The sequence below is a fragment of the Phoenix dactylifera genome, chromosome 3, assembly GCF_051530095.1.
Source record: "Phoenix dactylifera cultivar Ajwa chromosome 3, Ajwa_hap1_PhDact_Kaust_v1.1, whole genome shotgun sequence".
Taxonomy (NCBI): Eukaryota; Viridiplantae; Streptophyta; class Magnoliopsida; order Arecales; family Arecaceae; genus Phoenix; species Phoenix dactylifera.
The window spans coordinates 45,851,188-45,866,510 of record NC_143192.1 but is presented as its reverse complement, the minus strand read 5'-3'; the positions used below and the strand labels follow the sequence as shown (position 1 = coordinate 45,866,510).

The following is a 15,323-nucleotide window of genomic DNA, read 5'->3' as shown; positions in this document are numbered from 1 at the left end:
GTCATGCAACATTTTGTAAGAATTTGTAATTGTAAAAAGGTAATGCTAACTAAATTCGAAGAATATGATTCAAGTAATCCAACGGTGTGTAGCTTCTCAACTACTAATGCCTAGATAGAGCCGAGGTTGCACATGAAATGTCATGGATTGCCAGGTTTGGAGTCGAATAAGTTTCCTGAACTTAGGCAATGAAGCATCATGCTTGTGCTCATAGCCTTATCAGGGTGTCAGACATCACAAGCATTTTTCTTTAGATTGCATCCCGTTAAGTCGCATGTTACTAAGTCACACTTTTTCCTCTACGTCCGAAGAACGGGTGCCCTTTATCCTAGAAACTCTGGCATATCTACAAGCTACTTCAGATATATTGGTCCTCTAGAGAAGAAAGCATGGTCATCAAGAAAAGAAACTAGTTCATAGGCTGCAAGAGATCTCTGTCATTGGAGTGTGAAGAGCCTCCCACAAGAGCTCATGGGGTATAACCAACTAAAGCCCCAACCATGCCAAACCAATTTTGACTGTACCAAACCAAAGAGCCACGCCGTCAGCTTCATCTTAAATGGTGTACGAACTGTGCTAATCCATACCTACTTGATACAACCTGTATTAACCCGTTCTATACCATGCCATCCTACACTGCCGAAATGAAACCAATGGGCATCATGCCATAATCTGCACAATGCGAGATCTTACCCTACTGAACCTGTAATACTTTAGGGGACTCTCACCTCTCCAGACTCCAACGGGCTGCACCCAGTTGGCATCTCATTCCAATACCTTCTCCCTTCTTGAAACCCAGAAAACATAAATCGAATCGAGAGCTCAGCATAAACATAACTGCTGTAAATTGTAATACCTCTGTCATGGTCAAACAGGCCTACGAAGAGATTAACGTGCCTGTTATCGAACAGCATGGCTCATGTGGTATTGAGCCAATCATTACCTACAGCATTTTTGTTCCTACAAACTCGTTCAAAATCTTTTTTCTCCTCGTCGAGAAGGATTGTTTTCTTTTAACCAGATAAGTATAGCAAAATCTTTGTTTTGACGGCAGATACGGTGCATCAAAACGCTCTTATTGATCAACAATGCGCTCTCATGAACTCCAACCTGTAGCTAATCGGTAAGAGTACTGTGCATTTCCGTAGTTCACAGCCATGCTCTCCGTTCTCGTGCACACGAAAGATCATCGGTTTGAAAACTTACCTGTTAACTGTAGACGCCCTAATTTGTAACTGAGTTCAGGTAATATATATTCACAAAACTATCCAGAATCAGCTTCATCGACTTCCTGGCAAACCAGAAAGCATTCTGCTATGAGACTTCAGTCATATAAAATTTTTAAAACAAGTTCACATATAAGGGTCTTGAATCATCATCTCTCAGCGCCTCCGACCAACTGCATAACGCCTCGATCGCCTGCTTCTAACTGGTGCAAACCATGTCTCCCCACAGCTCTTGCGGGACCTGTTCCTCCTAAGCTCATACCCTATGGTATGCAAGTCTTCACAAATCTCATGCCTCGAAAGGGAAACAAGCCCTGGCAATATGTCTTTCTGAAAATCTCGTAATCTCCTTCCCCTCCGTAACTTCACCCCACAAGCATCATTCCCTGTTTCCTTCTCAGTAGGTTTTGCAGGCATTGACTGTCCATCATCTATGATTTCTTGTAGCTTCAAAGTAATTGCCTCAAAAGAATCAGAAGAATACGCAGGCTGATCGCTCCCTTCCTCAGTCTCGACTTCTACCTGTCCATTGCTAGCAAACTGATCCACAGGAAGTGCTACATTCTTTGAAGACATAGATAGAAGTGTCTCTGCTGCCTTGACAATCATAAGGTCCATTTCTACTGCTTCAGTTGTCTGCTGCTTGATGTTGTCTTCAGGTTTTGATTTGCTAACATTGAATGAATTTTCCGGTAGGCAGACACTAGTAGAAACTTCAGGAATGGGGACCTTCATGCTAGGAAGTCTTTCAGCAACCGGGGTGTCCAGCTGAGTTGTTCCAGAATCCGCTGTAATGGAGAGAACAGCATTCCCTTCGGCACTTTTGTCCAGCGAAGCACATTGTCTATTTCCAGTGACGTGTTCAGGCTTATTTCTGATGGAAGATTCTTCAAAACATTCATCCTGTTTCTTCTCACCTCGACTGACAGCATGGCTTGATACAGTATCTTCTTCGCTCCCCTCATGATTTGCTTGCTTGTCTTCTGAACCTCTGATTACTGTTGGTGGCAGATTGGTACTCCCAACTGATGCATGTAAGTTGTTATCTTCTATGTTGTTGCTGCAGGCCGTAATTAAGGTTGGCTTTCTGCTATCAATAAGTACATTGGAATGTGGCTGAACTGATGACAAGTCTACTTTTGCATCTCCTGGTTTACGGAAGCCCTTAGATGAGACGGCCGTTATGTTTATGCTATACTGAATTCCTCTACTAGAAACACTAGAAAAACCTTCCTCTAAGTTTTGGTAGCAATGTGCTGGACCCTCAGCACTGGACCTTTGAACCTCATGATCCAACCCATACTGATTATCATTATACTCAGAAACCTTAGTACCCACTGCAGAAGCTTGATGTGAATGTTGACTACCATGAAACAACCAATCGACATTCTTTTCCCTCTCTTGACAAAAATATGGAGCATCAGGCTGAAGTGTCACAGAGGATTCTTTTGGGCACCTGCTGCTTGATTCCCTCCAAACATCTCCATGGTGAACAACCGATGAACTTGTGGATGGAGAAGGAAATGCTTGCATGGTATCAGGCAAAGCTTGGATAGATTCATTACCTTGAGCTATGTTAAGGTCAATGTGCATTCGTTTGCACAAAGTAGTTTGCTGCTTTTGGGTTGATGGCTTGATAGAGGGATAACCAACAGATTCATTTAACTCTGTAAAGCAAAAACGAGATCATAAAAGGATGTGTAAGTTTATTGAAACATGATTAAATTGAAATACTTATGCCTTGAGTTTCTCTATGTCAAGTGACAGTTGATTTCATAAAAGGAATAAAATTCTTCAGGGTGCACACACAAATTAAGTTAAAAATGTATAGAAAGGGAGCAGCATTACGAAGGTAAGAATAGAGAGATCATGGGCTTTGTGCATCCTTTGAGAGGGAAAGATGGACCCTGTGCATCAGAGGTGTTTGATGTTATTTTTTACATCTGTCAAGATACCAGATTCAGGAAGATAGATGTAAAAAACAAGTCACGATGGGTGTACCTCAGAGTACCTAGTTCTGATACTGCTGGAGTTTTAAAGTCGGTAGCAAGTAGAATAGTAAACAATCAGAGACAGTGTTAGTCAGATTGAAATCACATTCAATAATCTAATATAGATCAAGGGAAAACGGCTATTGAATGCATGCTTCTTACTCAACAAATCACGAGTACAGCATCTGCCACAAACTCAAGGATTGATTTAGGATGGATTGATTTAGGATGTATTTGCTTGTAATCTAGAGCAGAACATGGAAGGTATTCCTAAATCCACATCTGGGCATAGACTATATAATTCAACATCTCAGAATTTGGATAAGCAGGTAGTCTAAAATATGGTCCCCGGTCACAACTTTTGCATATGTAGTAAGATACCTAGAGTGCAAATAGGAAAGGTAGACCTAAATTCTAGCCAATCTGAATACGACCCAGACAAAAAAAATGTGGATCCATAGTTGGATTGCCATGGTTATTACACGATTGGACTGACCCTACCTAACTAAATACAGCATAAAAGGATGGAGAGGAGAATTCTCGTCCATGAACTTGGGAAATTATATAAGAAATTGAATTCGAGCTAGTGTGATCTATTTAGAAATGAGTTGACATGGATCTAGCTCCATGACTTGGTGCTGATCAAGGTCAGACAACCGCCAACATGGTCATACATTGCATGTGAGATCACTAGCCCACAAAAGCTCCAAGACAAAACAGACTCTTTTAAATTCCCTGCCACCACCTATTTAAGCGACACCATTCTTGGTGATTGTCCCTCCCTTTTTTCGCTGCCAAACAGTGTTATCATTCCATGTAATATTTATGATAAAAATTTACCATGTTCCGAACACTGGTGGATACTTCCTAGGTAGATATACAACACATCCACGTAGTGGATACTTCCTAGACAGACACGTACATGCATTAATGTGCATGCACAGATGCACCCAAACAGCTGCCTGCACAGCCATGTGCCTGTAGGACCACACATATATATTGATGTATTTTCAAAATATAACATTTCCCTTGAACTGCAAGGAACACACCCTATTTGTTCATTACATGCATAAGTTTTCTTATTCTTCTTTTTCGCAACTTCCATGATATTTGTTCTATGATAACTGCACCAATTTTTTTTTTCAATTTTCTTCTCTTTGGCACAACAGAGATCTATTCATATAGAAATTGCAACTGCATGTGAAATATAGATATGGGATGAAGCTACACATTGCAAGAGCACAAGAAACATAAGAATCTAGAAGCAAAGATCATTTTAAATCTGTAACAACCTAGGACTTTACCCAAAAGGTTAGCCAAAAAGTGTTGCTTGGGTTCCTTGGCCATGTACAAGTACACAAGATTTGCCCGATGCTTAGTTTAGATGGGACTAAACACACGCATGCACAGATCCTCACATACTTCCTTATTCAAGTCCTAGCATTCTACCATGCTAAGGGACCAAAACCATTCAAATCCAATCTCAAGTACCACAAATCCAATCATAAACATCATAATCAATCTATGGTCAATCGAAATAACACTTTCACTGTGTAGATCTTAGGTACAAGAAACCCAAATAATACTTTCTGACTAGCTTTTTTTGGATGAAGTCCTGTGTTGTGACAAAATCATGCTCTAATAATGAGACAATATATAGTGTGAATGCTATGCAGCTTATATCGTAAGCTGTTATTGCTGTTTCTCGCATGCTTTAGAATCATATTCAAGCTATCTTATTGTTCGGACAATATTCAACTGCATCATTGATTGTGCAGCATTCTTGTCCTTCCAATCACTCTAAAAGTTCTAACTAACATAAATTGGACATCAAATTATATGTGAAATGAATATTTCCTATACTAAACATTGCACTCCGTTCACCAAGTTCATGAAAAAGTGGAAGGTTATTCAAAAGCAAAACAAGCTTAAGTCTTGTAATTAAGAACGTGTTGCTACCCACCAACAACTTTCCACCTTAACTAATTAGATACTTTGATTTCTAAAACTTATATATTTGTACATTTCTAAATCTTATACATTTGTACATAATATGCTAGACACTTTTTCATACATCAGCCTAGAATGTTCGTACTTAGTACTTGGCATCATAATTGAAATGTCGTTTATGATAACACTACAAGGTAAGAATTAGCATTATAAACTAATCATTCCCAAGTGTCAAACAAAATCAATCTGAATGGTTAAGATACTTCTAGTGAATTGTCAGAACGTTTCGAAGAAAAAAAAATGATATTTATCAAATGACAAACTATCAGAACCAATTTGTCAAAAAGTTTGGACACATTCACTTTTGATACTTATGCCAAATGTCCAAATAGTCAGGCCCCTCTCTTACCTTATCAACAGTTGAATTTCCACAACCAAATTTAATCTAACAAATATTTTATTACGTTAGGAATTTTGAACTTTCAGAAGCTTTTCCCCACACGGACTCCAAGCAAAACAAATGATAGAAGATCTGTCATTCTTAAATACCCAGTATACCATCTAAAATCTTCTAGAAGACCTGTTGTAAATTAATTTATTCATTTCAGATTGCAGATAAATCACAAAATCTAAATAATTGAAGATAACTTTAAATTTATTTGTTATTCTGCAGTTTTGCTTGGCAGCTGAAAGTTACACCCTCTGCAAGCCAGCCCAACTGAGAACAGATCCAGATTCAACTTTGACAGAATACTAGGCCTGAAACTGCTCCCTTTATGATTGCATATATACGATATTAATTTGCATTAACTGTTGTGATCAGCAAGCCAGCAAGACTTAGGGCTTGTTTGGATGCGGAAGATCTTACCACCGTGATAAGATCTTCCCCGCAAGTTTCTTGATGGGTTTCAACTCAGGATCTATTTGGATGCCCAGATGCTCCATCCATGAATGGTGGCTGTCCACTGTACCAAAATGGTAAGAGAGGGCCTCCAAGCACTCAAGGATTCTGGTTTTTTGAAATAAGGGTGCCATCCACAAGGTATTTCTCCTCAATGGGGATTAGTGAGCCCGAGATTTTCTCAAACTGACCCTAAATTTCTTCTAATCCCCATCCCAGAACGGTTAAGATCTTCTTATCCTTATCCAGGAATAGAAATATCCAGGGTATAAACTGTGCCGGCATCCAAACAACCCCTAAATGTATAGTGAAGGTGGGGTGGCAATTAGTCCCTAAAAAATAGGGATAAGATAAATCACCTCCACAACTGAATTAGTTCTCTCTTAAAATGAGGATCAGCTGATGCCAAAGCAGCCCCAGTCTATTTGAATCATCCATCTTTCACAATAATTTCAAACCAGAATGTCCGCCCAGAAATCTCTTATCGCATGGATAAGATTTTCCAGCATCAAACAGAGCGAAAGATGAGCAGCACTACAAGTAGTTTAAATAAATTGCACGATCCCAACAAATTTAGTCTGACAAAGAGAAAAAATGGTTTGAGAAAAAAAAAAAGAGAACATGTTTCAAAAATTGCATCGAAGCAGTGGGCAGTTATGTTGATTGAGAAATGAGAACGGATAATTATAGAAGATGATTAAGGATTCATGTCATGCAGCAGGTAAGCAAATTATAGACAAGGCGAGCAAGCAAGCACCACCTTATTAAGTGGTTGGTGGTCCGTATGTGATAACTATTAACTCGCATACACTATCCAAACTGAAATTGCATTAGAGACCCTGTTTGCTTCAGCATGCTGTACAATAAAACTGGTAAAACAGTATGCACTACTGCATTTTATATAATATACATACTGGGAATCTATTAAGTTATTAGATATTCTTTTTAATCACAGAGAATATTAAGCAACCAGTTGAAAGTTCATGGAGATTTGATTTCAACATTCTCATTGTTGGCAAATTCTCAATGCTGGAACGACTTATAGACAAGGCGAGCAAGCAAGCACCACCTTATTAAGTGGTTGGTGGTCCGTATGTGATAACTATTAACTCGCATACACTATCCAAACTGAAATTGCATTAGAGACCCTGTTTGCTTCAGCATGCTGTACAATAAAACTGGTAAAACAGTATGCACTACTGCATTTTATATAATATACATACTGGGAATCTATTAAGTTATTAGATATTCTTTTTAATCACAGAGAATATTAAGCAACCAGTTGAAAGTTCATGGAGATTTGATTTCAACATTCTCATTGTTGGCAAATTCTCAATGCTGGAACGACAACTTGTGGCTTACAAATTATGGTCTAATTTTGTGGGCGGGTCCACAGCAGTATCAATGCAGAAGTTGATCATGTTGTTTTTTTTGTAAGTCCAATATGCTACTAATTAGTGCAAATAAAAAATGAAACGCATGCAACAAACATACTGAATCAGTGATGATTGGAGAGAGTGACCAAATAACAATTTAATGCCGTTAAGTTTCCTTCTACCAGCAAATGCATCCAATTCACATGTTCAATGTGGAAGCAAAAACCTACAGCAGAGGATACTCATATCCTGAAACTATCACAAGATTCTTGATAGTTTACAGCAGAGGATGCCATTTGGATTTTGGAACCAGATTCTATATATCCAATATGTTCACATGTCCACTGTGGAAGCTAAAACCTACGGGCAGAACTCCCACGTGAACATATTGGATTTATAGAATCTAGTTCCAAAATCCAGATGGCATCCTCTGCTGTAAACTATCCAGAATCTTGCGGTAGTTTTAGGATATGAGTATCCCCTATTTCCAACTAGAGGTTAACAACATTTTGAGATTATAATGCAACGCCAGCAGGAGGCTTTAACTGCAATTCCGTGGTGGCTTTTAGTCCAATTGGCAATGCAAAATGGAATGCTCTTAATGTGCAAGTCCTAGATAACTAGCAGATACCTATCAACAGATGCAATGAATAAACCCATCAAACTCATTACGAAAAAGCTTACCAGCGAGACGGTACGTAGATTTCAGCCCTCCCCATCTGCCGCTACGATCCACATGCAAATGATTCTGTGCATGGACGCGATCAGATGAGATGGTTGGCGGCGAACCACATTTATCTGCAGCATTATTGATCGGAGCCACCAATCCAGAGGAGGAAATGAGATGCGCTTCCCCATTAGACTCCAATTCCACAGGCTCTTCTTCTAAATCAATAACAACACGGGCGTTCGAACAACTGCCCTTGTTGAGATCATCAGCCACTTTGGCATGCATATTAGCCTTCAGCCACTCTGAATTCGTGGCATTCTCACCACACACAGAACCCTTTACTCCCAAGCATCCGCCACCATTCTCTTTCCCTGGATGTCTCATAAATTCCTCCGCAGGGAGCTCCAGATCAAAATTCCTCACCCCATTCTTATGGACTTCATTGATGTTACCCTGTGCCCGCGTCGAGCTCGCCTGCACATTGCTCTCCTTTCAGAAATTCTCACCCATGCATTGCCAAGATCAGAACTTAAAAGAGAGTGGGCGAAAATAAAATTTCTTACCATCAGCAATCCGGACTGAGCAGTATTACCAACTCTTTTCTCCCCCGCGGATCCGCTGCACTCCGCCGAGCCCTTTCGAGGGGGCAGCGAAAATTGAGTATATACGCCAGATTCTTTCCGGCCGAGTTCGCTCATCAGGTTCTTCTGGGTCCAGTACAGCCGATGCAGTTCCTGGACCTAAAAATTCCATAACCGGAAAACACCCCATGCTTACATTATCGAATCGGAAAAAGAAGGAAATCGAAAAGGGGATCTATTCATGAAATTCTAAACAACTTTCTTTTTTCCCATAAAAAGAAAGAAGAAATCTCCGAACCTGATTCCTAAAGATGACTTCATGCTGAAGCATTGCCTGCTTCAATCCCTCCTTTATCGAATCCCCGTACGTCTGTACCGAGCTGTTCAGGTTCAAATCTCCTCCTCTCCTCAGCATCATCGTCGTCGTCGTCATCATCCCTCGACCCCTCTCATGGATCAAAAATCCTCACTCAAACCGGATTCCCATCCTCCATCCCGTCACCAATCTTTCCCTACAACTATTGCTGCGACGAGCAAAAACTATATAACGATCAGGAAAAACACCAGGGTTTATATATCCATATATATGTCTATATATATATATATATAGAGAGAGAGAGAGAGAGAGAGAGAGAGAGAGAGAGAGAGAGAGAGAGAGTTAAGGCCGAACCTTGTAAGAAGAAGATCGGAGGCAAGCTTGGGTTCCGATGGCGGCGAGCGAATCCCATTGGAGCGGGGAAGAAAGGGTCGAGGGGGGAGGGACAAAAAGGGAGAGAAGGGAGGGAGGATCTGGGGGGCGGAAATCAAGCTTTCGGAGGAAAGAGATGAGGAGGGATCGGAATAATTGGGCCTGAGGCTCTGCTCTCTCGCTTTCTTTTGCCTCTCCTTTTCTTTTATCAAACAGCTGCGCGGCAGCCCCTGCCGCTATTCCTGCGAAAAGGAAAAGAGAAGAGATGTAGAGAGCTGCGGGAAGCGAAGGGAAGGGATGAATCGATCATGGATGATGGATTGGATCGATTCCCTTTTTTTCTTCTCTTCTCCCCTCTTCGTGCTCTGCGGGGGGAAATTTATCGACTTGCAGTGACACAAACACACACACACGCGACCAGTGACACGGCAGGATCGGCTGCTGCTCCCACCACTGGAGATGGCTTCCTAACTTTATTAAAAAAAATCAGTACTGCAAAAAGCTTCGCGCGAGTATAACCATCTGCGTGTCTATTTCCCCTTCTGCCCCCACTCCTTCCCTATTTTGCCCACTGTCTGTCCCTTTAACTATTTTTGGACTCTGTTCTTCCTTAAATGCCCGCCTTGTTGTTTTGTCCCATGGGAGAGCATGCTTTCCTCATTTCTTTCTATGATGGACTCCGTGACTCTGTCTGATGAAACCAAACGGAGACTGGACGTGGGACCGCAAAAGCGGAGCTCCAACGGATTGCCGGCTTCGGGCGTGGGTTTGGATCCAATTCTTCGCCAATTGCGGCCTCCAAGCCTGGATATCGCGCATGATTATATCTTACACCCACTGTCCCAGCTCAGCAGTACATTAGACCAATTCTTTTCCGCCAAATATTTTCTTTTTTTTTTTTCAATAAACATAAAATACAAAAACAAGAAAAACTAAAGAAAAAAAAAAAAAACAAGACCCTCCTCCTCCTTCATTCTCTTTCCACCGATCTCCTCGCACTTTTTACCGTCGGAGCTGGCCACATGTTTCAAGGTCAATGCCCTCCTCCTCCATTTCAAGTAATCCTTCATCGATGCCATTGCCCTCACTCCCTCGATGATTCGGGAGAAGGGGCAGAGCGCTCGTTTTCTTTTTTTTCTTACTCTGAGGTAGCAGATAGACCCAAATGCTTGGAAGAGGATCGAAGAGCGAAGCACTTGACAAAGAGGAGCAGTACTCAGAAGATGGAGGCAGCTAGGGTTTCATTTGCCCAGAAGAAGAGGCGGAGTTTTCGCGTTTCGTTTCTTTCTTATGCTGAGGTGGCTAGATAGAAACACGTGATCGATTAAAAAAAATTGGTCCACTCTGGGACAAAACACACGCCCATACGGGTTCTCACAACGCTCGCTTCCTTTTTTTTTCTTACTCTAAGGTGGCAGATAGACCCAAATGCTTAGAAGAGGATCAAAGAGCCGCACTTGGAAGATGGAGGCAGCTAGGGTTTCGTTTGCCTAGAAGAAGAGGTGGAGTTTTCGCGTTTCGTTTCTTTCTTATGCTGAGGTGACTAGATAGATACACATAATTAAAAAAAATTGGTCCAATGTACTGCTGAGCTTGTACACCAGGCGTAGGATATAATTTCTCGAATGACAACAGAGGCATGTCACATGTGCGTGTCCCATGGGCAGGTTAGGCCGGCCTAGCCTTCCTGTCACTGTGTCAACTGTTATCCACACATTTGAAGTCGGTCAGCTTGCGGGCAGCACTAAGCATTGATCATTAGATGCCAATGGGACGATACATGCTGGACCAGTAAGGAGAGGGGACGGTAAAGGTCGAATAGTTCATGCGCTATTACGCTTCGAGTATCTTAATCAGGAGTGGCCCAGCGAATGTGACGCTTTTGGACCATGTAGCCAATTTTCCTAAAAGTATCCTGCATTGTAGTAACCAAAAAGCCTGTGTCAAGTAGCATATAGAGTGCTCGATTAAACAAATCAGTAAGGGGGACCGTGCATGCATGTATATTTTCCGAACTTGAAAGAGGAATTGATATGACCCTATATGTTTATATATAGAAACCCGACAGTGTTGGTTATCATATATATGCAATAAGATCTGCACTAAATTTACTGAAAGGAGAGAATGATCTTCCGGAAAATATGAAAGGTCTAAAATGTAACATGTTCATCGTTGCCCATGTATGGTGTGATGTCCAACTCGTGTTTAAAGATAATTATTTCAGAGCCTTCGACCATCATATTGTACAGGATGCTGGTGTTGCCCATTTAATTCACTTAGCCATAGCAGAGCGTAGTAAACGATCAAGTTACTGGGACGGGATGGACCACCGTCTGCGTCGTGACAGTTTGCTGTATATCTCTATCTGTGACACCTTGAAAGCTCGTTGTGTACTTTTCACACAAGAAATTTGATGGATTGATATTTGCGATAGAATTTGCATAAAATAGAAGTAAATACATCGTCCACTGCAGCAGGATTTATTTTCATTTTTCCATTATTTTTTATATTTTTTTGTTACAATTTTCAAATTTCGTTTTCATGTTTACGTGTCCCCGTTGATATTTTCTAGTAGTATAAAAAAAATGGCCGGCAAAGCTGTGGGCTTTCCGATTTCCAGCCTTCTCTAAAAGTAAATGAGTTGCGAAGGATGATGATGATGAGGGCCATCCAAACGGGTAGTTCTAAATACACCCCCCCGATTGCTCAGGACACCCCCCAAAAATTAAAAAAAAATTAAATACTCTCTACACCCCCCCATTTGCTAAGGACACCCCTAAAAAAATAAAAAATCCTAAATTACCCTTCACCCTCCCCACCCCCTCACCTAAATTGCTCTCTACACCCCCCAAACCCCCCCCCCCCAACCCCGCTCTTCCCCTCCAAAACTCCACTCCAGCCGGCTTCTCCCTTCCGCCCAAAAAACTTCGCCTCAAGCACCTCAAGCACCTCGCCGGCGGCCAAACCCCCTCCGTCTCCCCCTTCTCCCTCGCCCAAAACCCCCCCGTTCCCCCTTCTCCCTCTCGTCGCCGGCATTCTCCCCTTCTCCCTCTCGTCGCCGGCATTCTCCCGGAACCACCTCCCCGGCCATCTCCCGAGCAACGAGCACCTCGCCGGCGCCTCCACGACCACGTCGAGGTAGCTCCCCGCCCCCCCGCCTCCAGTGCTCCGTTCGGCACTGGATCGCCGAACAGAAGGGTTCTGTTCGGCTGAACAGTGCCGAACAGAAGCCCTCTGTTCGACAACACTCAACCGAACAGAAGCCTTCTGTTCGGCTGCACGGTGCCGAACAGAAGCCTTCTGTTCGGCTGCACAGTGCCGAACAGAATGGTTCTGTCCGGCTCTGAGCAGCCGAACAGAAGCCTTCTGTCCGGCTCTGTGCAGCCGAACAGAAGCCTTCTGTTCGGCACTGTGCAGCCGAACAGAAGGGTTCTGGTGCATGCCGTGCTGAATTTTGTGCCGAACATTTATGTATGCAATTGAATTATTTTCTTTGATATAGCCTAACATTGAATTTCTATATTTTCAGACATGGATCCCCGTCCCGCCAGAGTTAGACCTACGGCGTCAGCTAGGAGACGTCGTGCTAGGATTGCTTCTCCCGAGCCTGCTCATATGCCATCGGACTCTCCTGAGTCAGAGCATGATGATATGCCCGCTAGGGGCGAAGACGATGAGTCCGTTGGACCATGTCCAGGAGGTCCAGAGGATGAGTCCGTCCTGATCAGTTTCAGGACGCATATAGCAGCTTCCATCTGGAGGCAACAGGTATTGTTTATTTGTTATAGCATTATATTTTGTTTATTGATGTTTTATAAAGTAGTAGTAATTATACATTTATATTACAGGAACGAGCTCCACTAAAGTGCATGAACCATACTGCCAAGGTTGGTGAATGGAAGTGGTGGTCTTCAAACCAACCAAATACCAGGTTCAGAGCACTATTGAGGCAGTCGGGCCTCGTAGAGTTAGTACAGTGCTCTTATCGATTCATCGATAAGATTCTGATTTCGGGCTTCGTAGAGAGATGGCAGCCCGAGACGAACACCTTCCATATACCATTTGGCGAGATCACTATCACGTTGGATGATGTATCCGCCATTTTAGGGATTCCTGTCGCAGGTTCCTCAGTATCAGTTTCTCCTGAGAGGATGAGTGATCGGGATGCTGAGGAGCTACTTGTGGAGTTGTTGGGGGTGTCAGCTGGAGACGCGCGTCAGGAGGTACTGTCATCGCGCGGTCAGTCTGTGAGGATGGAGTGGCTGAGGACTCAGTTTCACTCTGTATCTGATAGAGACAGGCAGCAGAGGATAGAGTGTGCAGCACGAGCCTATTTGTTATTTTTGTTAGGCTGCACACTCTTTGCTGATAAGAGTGGGACCAGGGTGCCTATAGCGTATCTGTGTTTACTGCGGGATCTGGATAGGGTGAGCACATATGCCTGGGGTACAGCTGCCTTAGCATATTTGTATCGGCAGTTGGGGATTGCGTCGAGGTCATCAGTGAGACAGATCAGTGGTTATATGACGCTTCTGCAGGCATGGATTTATGAGCATTTTCCAGCACTCAGTCCTCACCCGTCGCTCGAGTATACTGATGCCAGTCCCCGCGTGCACCGCTGGATGCCCGGTACTCCATCCCGTACCACGATGGACCATTTAGTGGTTCTACGTGAGTCATTGGACCTTTTGAGCATCGATGAGGTACGTATCATATTACCATTTGCTTGTGTTTGTCAGTACATTTAATATGCGATATAGTATAAAACTGAAATGGACCTTTTGTTTTACAGGTTATTTGGGATCCCCATCATCGGCTTCGGGGAGATCGCCCATATATACCCGTCGCATTTTTTAGTGGCTCCATCAAGTGCCTTGATATCGTAGAACCCTATCATCCAGAAAGGGTTCTTAGACAGTTTGGTCGTATTCAGACCATCCCTCGAGCGCCACTAGCCCCTACGCGAGCCAACAGAGGTTCCACAGCAGGCTCGTACCGGATACATTACTCCTATATGGATCAGCTTTGGGAGCGGTGGGAGGACCACGTGCTGAGCCAGGCGAGCAGGAGCCACCCAGTTACCCGGCCATCAGACAGCGTACCGGGATACATGGAGTGGTATCTCCGTATCACGCACGTTGCAGTTCAGCCTCCTCATCTGCGCTCGAGTACTCATTCTGGAGCTAGGGGAGGTCATGATGATGCTGACATGCACCGGCGGCGTAATGCAGCTGCACTCGGTATCAGTACCGACATTGTACGGATGGGTCCCTCAGAGGCTACGTCACTAGGTGCCGGGCACCTATATGATGCTATTTCTCAGATGCATCAGGTACTTCTGGGTGATGAGCCTGGCCCGAGTACAGCACCCTCTCATTCGGATCCAGGACCCTCTCATTCGGACGTACAGCAGTACACGCGTCGACGATGGCGTCATAGGGATTGATGATGGAGCCTTTGTAATCTTTGTAAAGCCTTTGATATTAATGAAAAATATATATTTTTGGTACATTTACGTGTAATCTTTGTAAAGCCTGGCCCGTTCTATTTTACACAAATATAACAGTGCACATAACAATCAATCTAACAATGCGAAGACAGATATTTTTTGATTTATATTGATGATGGAGTTTCAAAAATTGTACATATATAAACAATCAATCTAACTCTACTGTCTTGCCTCCACCTCCCCCTGAGGAGATGGAGTCCCGTGGGGGGTTTGACCCTGAATCTGATATGACTGATGTTCTGCCTCCACCTCCCCCTGAGGTACCTCCAAATGTTGTTCCAATCAAAGCTGACCCTGGACAAAGTTCCCCTCCAAAAAAGGCAGCAAAGCCTAAGAGGGTGCCAGTGGCAAGACCTGGCCTTGCAAGGAGAGGGCAGCCGATTAACCTCTTAACCAAGAACATCACAGAGCCCTCTTTTCCAACAAATGTG

The 15,323-nt window shown here is 43.1% G+C and overlaps 1 protein-coding gene across 2 annotated transcripts; it reads right to left on the bottom strand.

Annotated features, from left to right (window-relative positions):
* Nucleotides 1–1,228: 1,228 nt before the first annotated feature.
* LOC103705155 (uncharacterized) lies at nt 1,229–10,335 on the bottom strand. 2 transcript variants are annotated; one of them, XM_039120898.3, is made up of 5 exons: nt 9,366–10,335; nt 8,994–9,219; nt 8,678–8,854; nt 8,129–8,588; nt 1,229–2,893 (listed from the first exon to the last, which is right to left on the bottom strand). In XM_039120898.3, the coding sequence occupies exons 2-5, from the start codon at nt 9,129–9,131 to the stop codon at nt 1,383–1,385; spliced, it is 2,286 nt and encodes a 761-aa protein (XP_038976826.3). In that variant the 5' UTR covers nt 9,132–9,219; nt 9,366–10,335; the 3' UTR covers nt 1,229–1,382. The 2 variants fall into 2 exon arrangements, with proteins under 2 accessions (XP_038976826.3, XP_038976832.3); XM_039120904.3 differs by having other exon boundaries at nt 8,994–9,235; nt 9,366–9,833.
* Nucleotides 10,336–15,323: the final 4,988 nt, after the last annotated feature.